Source organism: Neomonachus schauinslandi, chromosome 5, assembly GCF_002201575.2.
Source record: "Neomonachus schauinslandi chromosome 5, ASM220157v2, whole genome shotgun sequence".
In the NCBI taxonomy this organism is placed as follows: domain Eukaryota; kingdom Metazoa; phylum Chordata; class Mammalia; order Carnivora; family Phocidae; genus Neomonachus; species Neomonachus schauinslandi.
Window position 1 is genome coordinate 174,607,918 of NC_058407.1, and position 10,975 is coordinate 174,618,892.

The 10,975-nt window shown below is 62.7% G+C and overlaps 1 protein-coding gene across 1 annotated transcript in view; it reads left to right on the plus strand.

Annotated features, from left to right (window-relative positions):
• Positions 1–10,975, plus strand: part of TTYH3 (tweety family member 3) — a 29,829-nt gene that overhangs the window by 14,964 nt on the left and 3,890 nt on the right. Inside the window, exons 5-13 of the mRNA XM_021680139.2 lie at positions 144–239; positions 1,403–1,475; positions 1,748–1,823; positions 3,816–3,871; positions 4,499–4,591; positions 6,258–6,350; positions 6,658–6,794; positions 9,031–9,204; positions 9,624–9,699. Coding sequence (XP_021535814.1) covers positions 144–239; positions 1,403–1,475; positions 1,748–1,823; positions 3,816–3,871; positions 4,499–4,591; positions 6,258–6,350; positions 6,658–6,794; positions 9,031–9,204; positions 9,624–9,699 — 874 coding nt within the window. The remainder of the gene's footprint in view (positions 1–143; positions 240–1,402; positions 1,476–1,747; positions 1,824–3,815; positions 3,872–4,498; positions 4,592–6,257; positions 6,351–6,657; positions 6,795–9,030; positions 9,205–9,623; positions 9,700–10,975) is intronic.

Below are 10,975 nucleotides of genomic sequence, written 5' to 3' on the forward strand. Positions count from 1 at the left end.
ATGCCAGCCCCTGTAGTCCTCATATTCGAGAACTGCTCCTGGATGTGCCTCTGGGCCCCAGGCTGTGTCCCTCGGGTCCGCTGGGCCCTGCCTGAGCACCGCTCCCGTCCTGGGGGCCACTCACACCCTCTGTGTGCCCACAGGTGGCTGGGCTACCTGGGCCTGCTGCTCCTTGACGTGGCCATCTGCCTGCTGGTGCTGGTCGGCCTCATCCGTAGCTCCAAGGGCATTCTGGTTGGGTGAGTCTGTGGGCCTGAGGGACAAGGGGGGGACGGCAGGGGGGGCGCCCACAGCACCTGATCTTCTGAATCAGCCCTGCTCTCCCTCCCCCATCTGTGCGTCTAGACACTGGTCTGCCCAAGGGTGGGCTCCCCATGGTGGGGCCCCACTCTGGCCCTCCTGCACCCTTGGCCTTTGCCCCCAGAGGTGTGCTCATCTGCCCTGGCGGTCCTTGGTTCCTGGTGGGCTCCTCCCCCTCGAGTCCACACACTGTAACCCAGGGACACCTAAGGACCTGTGCGGGTCAGCTAGTCGTGGGGACACCAGAAGGTCAAGCTGGAGGCTCTGTCCTTGGCCTGGAGGCAGTCTGGGTTCAGACCCCCACTGTGCCGCTCACTCAGCCGGCCACCTTGGGTGGGTGGCCCAGACATGATACTTCATCTCCTAATCTCAAAGATGAAGACGGGGATAGCTCTTCTGTAGGGTAGTGGTGAGATGTCCTTCTTCCCCTGCCCCGGGACAGTTAAACAGCTGTATCCTGCCCCCACGCGGACCAGACGCTGTGGGTGACAGTGCTGCGGGGAAAGGGAGAGCAGGGGGTGGGCAGGGCAGTCTAGTCTGCAGTGCTCATGCCCCACCAGGAGGCCTGGCGGGGAGGGGAGACTGGAGCAGAGACCTGAGGGACCCAGGGACATCTGACCGCCAGCACATGGCCGCAGCGGGGAGTGTGAGGAGCAGCAGGGAGGCCGGGGTGGCTGGACTGCAGGGAACGGGGAGGCAAGTGAGGTCAGGCTTCAGGTGAGGCAGGGGCCAGCCAGAACCCTGCCGGGTGGTCCGAGACAGCGCCCTGCAGGGTTTGGGCCCTGCGGGGTCTGGCCCAGGCTGACAGGTCCCTCTGGCCACACTGTGGAGAGCCGGGCAAAGGCCAAGACCCGTTGTCTGCAAGGGGGAGGGGGGAGCAGGAAGACCAGCACCCACCCCCCCGGCCCTACTATGAGCTGCACCCCGGCCCGCTCCAGCTGGGAGGGAGGTCTGTCCGTGCCCGGCCTTCGGGTAGGTCTAGCTGAGGAGGAGTCACAGCCCTTGTGTGGGCACACTCCAGATGTTCCCCGGGGCCCTGGCCCTCTGGCCTGCAGCCACCCCAGCCTTTGGGGGGTGCTGATTGGCTTTCTTTTGCCCCAAGGGTCTGCCTACTGGGGGTCCTGGCCCTGGTCATCAGCTGGGGCGCACTGGGCTTGGAGCTGGCCGTGTCTGTGGTGAGTGGTAGAGAGGATGTGTGATCCCGGTCTGTTGGGCTGAGGCATGGGGAGGGGGTAGGGGTTGTCACACGCCTCTCCCCTGGGACACCGAGGTTCCATGAGGAGTGGGGACCTTTCCGTGGGCACACAGCAAGTCAGTGCCTCCCCACATTCATATTTTATCTCCCGGAGCCGAGAGCAGACCTGGGGCTCAGGCTCTATCCACGAGAGCTGAAGGATGGGGGACCTAGCTTGGTCACCCCCTCTTCCTTGCCTGCACCTCCCCCCAGGGCTCCAGTGACTTCTGTGTGGACCCCGACACTTACGTGACCAGGATGGTGGAGGAGCACTCGGTGCTGAGTGGGGGTGAGTCTGCAGCTGTGTCTGAGCCGGCACCCCCCATGGCCAGGCTAGGGAGACCCAACTGAGTGAGGCCAAGGCATCCCCTCCCTCGTGGGCCCTCAGTCTGGGGGAGGCAGGACCCACGCAGATCAGGAAGCTAGTGAGTGAATAGGAACACCTTCTGTGAGTGGGGGGTGCTGAGAATGAGGAGAGGTGCTGTGTGAGGCCCGTGATGGGGGGGGGGTGAGGGGGGAGGGGGGGGGGGGGGGGGGGGGTGGGCAAGTGGTGACAGACTGCTTCAGAGCAGACAGTGGCCTGCTGAGGAGGTGGCATTAAAATTGAACCAGAGAAGGCTGTGTGTCTTGTGCAAAGGTCCTGAGGCAGAGACAAACTTGATATGTTTGTGAGGCAGAAAATAGACTAGTTGGGAGAGGAGAGGGTGGGGAGGCCAGCCCGGCAGGTTGAGGGCAGGAATTTGGGCTTAATTCTGGGGGATCCGTTGGAGGGTTGGAAGCCCTGAAGAGACATGGTCCACGACTGGGTAGCCTTTTCAAAGCTGTTAGAGTGACAAGGAGGTCAAGCAGGAAGGCAGGGAGGCGTCCCTCCAGGCAGGAGATGGAGTGCCTTGAGCCAGCAGGGTGAGAGGTGGATGGGACGCGCTGCAAGGCAGCAGGACGGGGCTCCTGGAGAAGCAGGGTGTAGGGAGGGAGGAACCGAGGACTCTGCTCTCTGCCTGAGCCGCTGTGGTCTCAGGAGCCCTGGACCGAGGTGGGGTGCGGGGGAGCAGGTCTGGGTTGGGAGCCCGCAGTGTGGTGCACGTTGGCCGTCGCAGGAGGCAGATGCATGTGGGACTCGGGCTCGGGTGCAGCCAAGCTGGTGGGTTTGCCCTGCTGCGAGTGCTGCGGGTTCCTTGAGAGTAGGGTAGGGGGCTGTTGTAAGTGGCCTTAAGATGCTGGCCTCACGGGACCATCTTCCCTCTTTGCCTGAGAAAGCCACAGGGGTGAGCACGTGGGCTGGTTTTTAGCTTCTCTGGTTGAAGGAACAGGTTCCACCGAAGCCCGAGGAGCCCCCAGGAGGGAGGGTTGTCTGCCCCCCGGCCTCCCCAGGTCCTCACTGCTCAGGACTCTTGGGTCCTTAGCAAGTGCGAGCAGCCCCAGCCTCAAGGGAGCGTGAGCCCCTGCCTGGAGCCACAGGCCACCCCTCCCAGGGCCAGGCAGTGCCAAGGCCGGCGTGCTGGCTCCATTTACAAGTGGCCAAAGGGAACTGGGTTTCCCATAAGCTGGGTGGAAGCGCAGGCCCGACGGGTGTACCAGCTCTTGCCCCAGGCCTCGGGGGCCCCCAGAAGGGAGGCCTGGGACTCCAAAGCCGGTATCGCTGCTTCAGGTTAAGGGCCCTGACCCTGCCGAGTGGGCCTGCGGGCCGGAGGGCCTCGTGGACATGGGGCCAGGCAGACAGGGTCTGAGCTCCCCCTCAGCTCCAGCCAGGCTCGGGTCTCTTGGGGTTTTCAGAATCAGAATTGTAAGTGAACCCCCATCTTTGAATGTTGGACGCCAAATCGACACACGTGTTTATGGGGAGTAGACAGGCCACCTGAGTCCTGGGCCCCCCCAGCTGCCACACCCAGGCCGTGTCCCCTCCTTTGGGGGGTGCTGCTCCAGCCTAAGAACTGTTATCCTGCCCCAGCGAGCCAGGAGCAGATGCATCTCTGCGGCTCTTCTGACTCCTTGCCCACCCCCGTGCCCCGTCTGCTGCCCTGGGGGAAGGGAGGAACAGGGCTGCGCCCCAAGAGGCGATCGTGCATGCTGCAAGGACCCTGCTTGGAGCAGAAGGGTCTGGGCCCTGGCCCTGGGCTCCCTGCAGGCCACATGTCTTCGCACACGTGCTTGAGCACACACAGGTACAACATACAGACACATGCACACACACGCGCGCACGCGGATGCACGTAAGCACACACATGCGTGCACACACACGCACGCGGCAGACCTCCCGCAGCTACCGGGACCTCTCTCTGCAGACATCCTGCAGTACTACCTGGCCTGCTCGCCCCGTGCCGCCAACCCCTTCCAGCAGGTGAGTGCTCGGGCTCCTCCTGCCCCTGGGAGGCTGCAGCCCTGATGTCTGCAGCCCCTCGGCCCCTCTCAGACATCATTACACCCTGGGACCCGCGGAGCTGTTGGGGGGCAGCTGGATGAATGCCATGTTGACATCACCAGCTGCCCCTGGGGTTAGCGCCCTGGTGCCCTCGGTGCGAGTCTTTCGGGGTGGACTGCTTAATGCCGCCCAAATACCTGGGATTCCTTTCAGTTCTTGGGTTGCCTGTGGCCATCCTGCAGGGCAGAGCCAGCCGTCTGGCAGGCGTGGAGGGGCCCAGGGATGCCTCACCGCGGGAGGGGTCCGGGGCCCGCTGTGGAATAACTGGGCACGTGTCATGGTGGGGTTTGGAAGGAAACGCTTTGGCCCACTGCCTGTCGCTGCACACGATTGCACGGCCCTCAGGGGTCCTGGAGAACTACCCCTTTGAAGTCATCGTGCTTTAGGAATCTGTCTTACCTCTGTGCGTGTGGGCAGCCTCGCGGGCACCAGGGAGCAGCTTCCCCGAGGGCGCCCCCAGGGCCCCGGGCCGCCTGAGCTGGGTGTGCGTGGGGCTGGGGGAGGGGGCCGCCCCGGCTGGAATCAGCCAGCCTCTCTGTGGAGCAGAAGCTGTCTGGCAGCCACAAGGCGCTGGTGGAGATGCAGGACGTGGTGGCTGAGCTGCTGAAGACGGTCCCCCGGGAGTCCCCGGCCACCAAGGTGAGTGGGCCACACGGTGAGCAACGCCCGCCCCGCCCCCAGCTCAGGCGGCCTCCTGGCGGGACCCTGCCGGGGCTCCGCCCCTCTCTCCCACCCTTTACGGAGAGGCTTCTCCTCCCCTCCGTTCGCCCTTCATTGCCCTGGGGGCTTGGGGTAGGTTTCTAAAAATAATTCGGCTCTTTATTTTAAAAGTAATACAAACTCTTCAAATTAAAAAAATAAAAAGGGAAGATGGGGACAGATGTAGTAACAAAGTAAGGTTTGCCCCCCACCCTTGGGGGTGTTCCAGGAACTGGGGGGGCGGCGGCTTTTCCCCTGCGGTGTTCTGGGGCCTGAGCATTCCGTCCACACATCTGTTACCGCGCTCCTGATGAAGCCCAGCATCCTGGGGGAGGGGGGTCAGCCTGCGGGGGCCCTGCCCGTGCACGCACCACCGCAGAGCGCGGGGGGCCGTCCATGCGCACGGCTGGGCTCAGGCTCCTCTCGTGACCAGCTGGACCTTCTGTAACAAGCTGTTCACAAAATTTGAGTTAAAAAAAAGATGGACACGTAAACACACGTACTAAAGTTACTTCCTGTTATTATTTCTGTTTGGGCCAGAGCTCCTCTGGGTATTTTGCGAGTGAGTGGGGAGGTAGCCGGGGCTGCCACAGCAGAGCTCCGCATACTGGGGGCACTTAGACAGCAGGGACTCACTACCTCACGTGCCAGAGGCTGGAAGTCACCGTGATCGAGGCCAGGCGTGGGCTGGGCTGGCATCTCCTGAGGCCTCTGTCCGTGGCATGTAGATCTCCCCATGTGTTCTCCCCGTGTCCTCGTGTGGTCGTCCCCTTGGGCCTGTCTGTGGCCCCGACCCCTCCCTCTTATAGGACGCCAGTCCCGTGGGATGGGCCCCCTGCCTCGTGAGCTCTTCTTGCCTTAATTACCTCCTGAAAGGCCCCGCCAACAAATACAGCCCCGTTCTGAGGTATTTAGGGTTAGGAATGCAACATATGAATTTGGGGGGGGGACACAATTCAGCCCCTGTTGGTGAGTTATGTTATCCTGGGATCCACTTCAGAATCACAGGGCGCTCTTCGAACATGCGCCACGTAACGCAGTGGTGGGTCCAGCGGCTGGTCTAGAGGCAGCCCCGTCAACCCCGAAGAGTTTCTGTGAGGTCATCTTTCCAGGGAAAGGATGTGGGGAGAGGTCCCCGTGTACACACACATGCACACGTGCGCGCGCACACACACACACACACACTACAGGACCGGGCTTGCTCTATACAGAGCATTTGGATAACGTTTTGTCACTTAAAACACCATGAAAATTTTCCCTTTAACTGTTCCTTAAAGTAAGATTTTTAAGAGGACCAGGCCCCCGTCAGGAGCTACGTGGGTATTTGCTGTCTCTCCTGTTTTGACAGGCATTCGTGGGTCCCACTTTCCCCTGTATACTCCTGTCCTCAAGAGTCCCTCCGAGGCCAGGATACAGACTCTGGCCATCATTTCTAGAAGCCCAGGGTCCTCAGGGTCTGTGCTAAGACCACAGGGTCAAGGGTGGTCTTGATGGCGGAGTGTGGGTGGATGGGTACCCAGAAGGCTCCCAGAGGACCTATGCCTGCCTTGGGCCCGCCCCCCGACTGTGGTACTGACCTTGTGTGCTATGTCCCCCCCACCCCCAGGACCCCTTGCTGCGTGTCCAGGAGGTGCTGAACGGCACAGAGGTGAACCTGCAGCATCTCACCGCCCTGGTGGACTGCCGCAGCCTGCATCTGGTAGGAACCAGACTCTGGTGCCAGGACACGGCAGCTGGGGGAGTTGGGAACAGAAGGGAGCAGCTGCGGGGCTGGGGCAGCGGGGGGATGGGGGCAGAGGGTGCAGCTGGGGGGAGGGGACCTGGAGATGGGAGATCACCCGTGGGTGGCTGGCCCGAAGCCCAGTCTGGAGCCGGGGTGGTCAGGCCGCTAGCAGTGGGTTGGGCTGAGGCCCTGGCACGTCCTGTCTCACCCTGCCTTCCCTGTCTCTCTCCTGGTCTCTGTGGGCCGTGCTGCCCCGTGCTGTCCCTATGCCGTGTGGCCTCAGGACTACGTGCAGGCCCTGACGGGCTTCTGTTACGATGGCGTTGAGGGCCTCATCTACCTGGCTCTCTTCTCCTTCGTCACGGCTCTCATGTTCAGCTCCATCGTCTGCAGCGTCCCCCACACCTGGCAGCAGAAAAGGTGAGGGGCTCAGAGCTCACCCCAGGCCACGCCGCAGGCAGGATGTTTTAGGGACATGCCTTCGGGACAGCCATATCCTCGTCCCCAGAGACAGGAGCAAATGCCTCCTGACCTCCTGACACTCTCTGTAAGCCTCTGCAGTGCTCGGAGGCTGGCGAGTCCGCGGTGAGCAGCCCCATTTCATAGATGGAAAACAAGTCTACAGGAGCTCCCAGCCCAGGTGACATGTGAGGCCAGAGCAGGGGGGTGGAGCCAGGTCTCCTGCCCACCCGCACCGGCTCCATGCACCACGCCCTTCCACACCTCTGGCTGGCCTCGGGATGTCTCCTCCGTCCCCTTGCCCCTCAGCGTGCATGTGCAGGGCTTGTGCGTGGAAAGAGCAGCTGTCCAGTTGTGGGGACTGGGCGCTTCTGAGGGAGGGAGGGCCCCAGATGGCTGTGGCCTCCATGGCCCATTCAGCTGGGTGACCAGGATGGGCAGCTACTTCCCATGGGGCTGTTAGGTCCTTATCTTTGAAGTGGGGGTCCTGGCAGCTCCTTCCTCAGTCTCCCTGATCAGTACTGGGTTGAGTGGTTATTTAGGAGTCAAGCCCCTTCCCTTGCTTGGGCCCCTACACTTCATCTCCCAGACTCACCACCTCCCCTCCCGTTGGGCTGTGGCTGCACCTTGGTGGCCCAGATCAGATGACAGGTAGCTCAGCTCTGATCTCTTCCCTCTGCCTGGATTTCTGCTCTGTTGTTTTCTGTGGTGATGCTGCCAGTGGTGGTGATGATGATGGTGATGATGATGGTGGTGATGATGATGGGGGCAGAGGATGCAGCAGGGGGGATGGTGATGATGGTGATGATGGTGATGGTGATGGTGATGGTGGTGATGATGGTGGTGATGGTGATGGTCTTGATGGTGATGGTGGTGATGATGTTGATGGTGGGGGAGGTCGTGATGTTGGTGATGGTGATGATGGTGATGGTGGTGGTGATGATGATGTTGGTGATGGTGATGATGGTGATGGTGGTGGTGATGATGATGGTGGTGATGGTGATGATGGTGATGGTGGTGATGATGGTGATGGTAATGGTGGTGTTGGTGATGGTGGTGATGATGGTGGTGGTGATGATGGTGATGGTAATGGTGGTGCTGATGATGGTGGTGATGACGATGATGGTGATGGTGGTGCTGATGATGATGGTGATGACGATGGTGATGATGGTGGTGATGGTGGTGATGGTAGTAATGGTGATGGTCACAATGATGGTGATGATGGTGTTGATGGTCATGATGATGGTGATGGTGGCAGTGGCAGTGAGGAATCTGATGGTGATGGTGGCTGTGGTAATAAAGATGGCAGCTATAGGGAAATGGCTAAGAGGATAGACCTAGAACCGTGTGGCCTGGACTTCAGATTTTTGCTTATTGGGTGACCATGGGCAAGTCACTTAATCACTCTGGGCCTCCATTTCCCTAACTGTGAAATGGGGGTTGGAAGAGCACACCCTCTTGGGGTCGGGTAGGCACTAGGTGAACCATTCCGTGTAAGGGCTTAGCCGTGGGTTTGGCTGGTAATTGACGCTCAGCCAGTTGCTACCCCTGTCCTGCTTGTCTCACTGCAAGGAGCCCAGAGGGAGGCCCTCTGCTCAAGGTCCCCCAGCTGGTGGTCAGGAGGTGGGAGGTGGGACGTGAGCCCGGGCCTGGCAGGCCTGTGCCATTACCACCAGGCAGCCTGGCCCTAGGTCTGATCTGGAAATAGGCAGGACATGATGAGCCTTGAGCATGCCCGAAGCCTGGCCCCTGGCTCCCTTGCCTCGCCCTGCGGCAGCCTGAACGGAGTGGACAGAAAGCCAGAGCGCAGCAGAGCAGGAGGACTGGGCTCAGGCCTCCTGGGACGGACAGTCCCTGTGGGCTCAGGCCACCCAAAGGTGCAGGCTGGGACCTGCAGGGCTGGAAGAGGGCACCTCCATTTCCAGGCCCCCAGCCCTCTCTGCTCCCCCGAGGAGGGGCCATGCCCCCTCCCCTGAAGGCAGACAGCATCCCTGTGTACAGGCTGAGGGTCAGGGTCCCCGGCATCCCCGTCTCACGGGGGACGAAACCAGGGTGACTTGCCCACGGCGCCATAGGCCATCCGTGACCAAGCCAGGATTGGAACGAGGTGCGTCTGCCTCCGAGCTGGCCCCGCACGGGCCTCGTGGTGGCTGCCGTGGGCCAGGGTGTAACCTGTGCTGGGGTTCCGTCCCTGCAGAGGCCCCGACGAGGATGGGGAGGAGGCGGCGGCCGCAGGGCCGAGGCAGACACACGACAGCCTCTACCGTGTGCACATGCCCAGTCTGTACAGCTGCGGGAGTAGCTACGGCAGCGAGACCAGCCTCCCAGCCGCGGCCCACACCGTCAGCAACGCCCCGGTCACCGAGTACATGTGAGCTGTGCCCAGAGCTGGGGGCTGGGGGGCGGGGGCCTCAAGACCGCGGGGTCACGTGAGAGGGTGCTCCCCACCCCTGGTGCTGCCCAGGCTGCCGCTGCGGTCGTCCAGGCAAACCTGGGTCGTGGCCCCAGTAAGACCACTCTGTCAGAGGGAGTCTGTGTCTAGGGCGTGGGGATGCCATGGCTGAGGGTGGGCGCTGGCCACGTGGTGAGTGGGCCTCTGGGCGGGGTGGGGCTGGGCTGCCCCAGGCCCTTGCTAGTGGGCTGCGTGCAGGCCGGTGATGAGGCCCAGGGTCGGAGGTGGGTGGCAGAGCAGGGTGGGCACGGGGGTCTGCCTGGCTCCGGAGCAGCCGCGGACGGGTGTTGGGCCTGCCGAGGCTGGCCGCTGCTCACAGCCCTCTCTCCTCACTGCAGGAGCCAGAATGCCAACTTCCAGAACCCCCGCTGTGAGAACACCCCCCTCATCGGGCGCGAGTCCCCGCCGCCCTCAGTAAGTCTCAGGCCTGGGGGGAGGGGGGGCAGCTGTGAGCCTCCAGCGCGGGGTGAGGGCTCTCCCCAGCCAGGGCTCTCCGGGGGGCATCTGGCCCGAGGACACAGTGCCGAGCGGGCCCCCAGGCTGGCCTGGAGGTACCCTGGGGCCCGAGTGGGCAGCTGGGGGCCGGCTGCCTGGTGGGTCAGCTTGACTCCAAGGGGCCCTGGCTTCTCCTTCCCAGTCTGGTCCACTCTCCTTTCATTTCCTTCATTGACTTCCTGAGCTCAACCCAGGACTCAGCCTCGGGCTCTTCCAGCCACTGTCCCTTCTGGCCTCAGGGATGAGACAGAAAAGAGGGGACAGGGCAGTTTGGTGCCAAAGAGAAGGAACTTGCTGACTGACAGGGGCCCTGGTGGCCTTCCTGGAGGTGGTGGCCTGCAAAGGACAGGGCCAGAGAAGCTGAGAAATGGTCCGGTGCCCTAGGCCCGGACCAGGGTCAGTGTGGGCACACAAGCCATCCGTCACGCCCCAGTGGCACTCTGCTCCAGCCCCCTGCAGCCTGGCGTTCAGGCTGCCCTCTCTCTCTCTCTCTCTCCCTCTCCTGCGCTCCCACCCCCACCCCGGGCCCTCCTAGCGCTATCTGGAGGCCCTGGACTCTGACAGCCATGCAGGCTGGCAGTTTAAGCCCATGGATAGTACCCGAACACTGTGGTGGCCGTGCCCTCAGAGTGACAGGTACTGACTCCCAGGTGGCCCGCCTGGCACCGCCTGCCCACCGCGCCTCTGTGCCTCATGCTCTCCGCTCATGGCTGCCCCCTCACCAGGGCCGGCCTCGGGGCTCTCTCAGCTCGGCCCCTGCCGGCTAGCTCTGGATCATCACGAGCCTGTAGACTTGTCAGCCCCCGGCCCAGCCAGAGCCCTTGTGCTGGCCTTGGGCCCGTGACCCTCCCATCAGGGGCAGGGAGCCCCTTCCCCACTCCTGGCCCAGCTGCAGGCCGTCCCAGTCGGCCTTGTCACCTCCCAGCAAGGAGACCATCTCCGCAGGCCCGAGGGTGCGCCTGCACCTGGCGCCTAGGCTCAGTGAGCTCGCTCCCTGGGGTGTGACCAGCAGGCCCGGCCCTTGAGGTGTCACCCTGCATGTTCGGAAGTGCACACAGGTGCATGCAGGCCAGCCGTCTCCCACGTCTGCGCGTGCCTGCTTGGGCTCCTTCAGGGGCTGGGGTGCTGCCCCTGCCCCCTGCTGCATGTCCGTGGAATGACACGGCTCCAGGGTGCCATGGTGCCAACCTTCTCC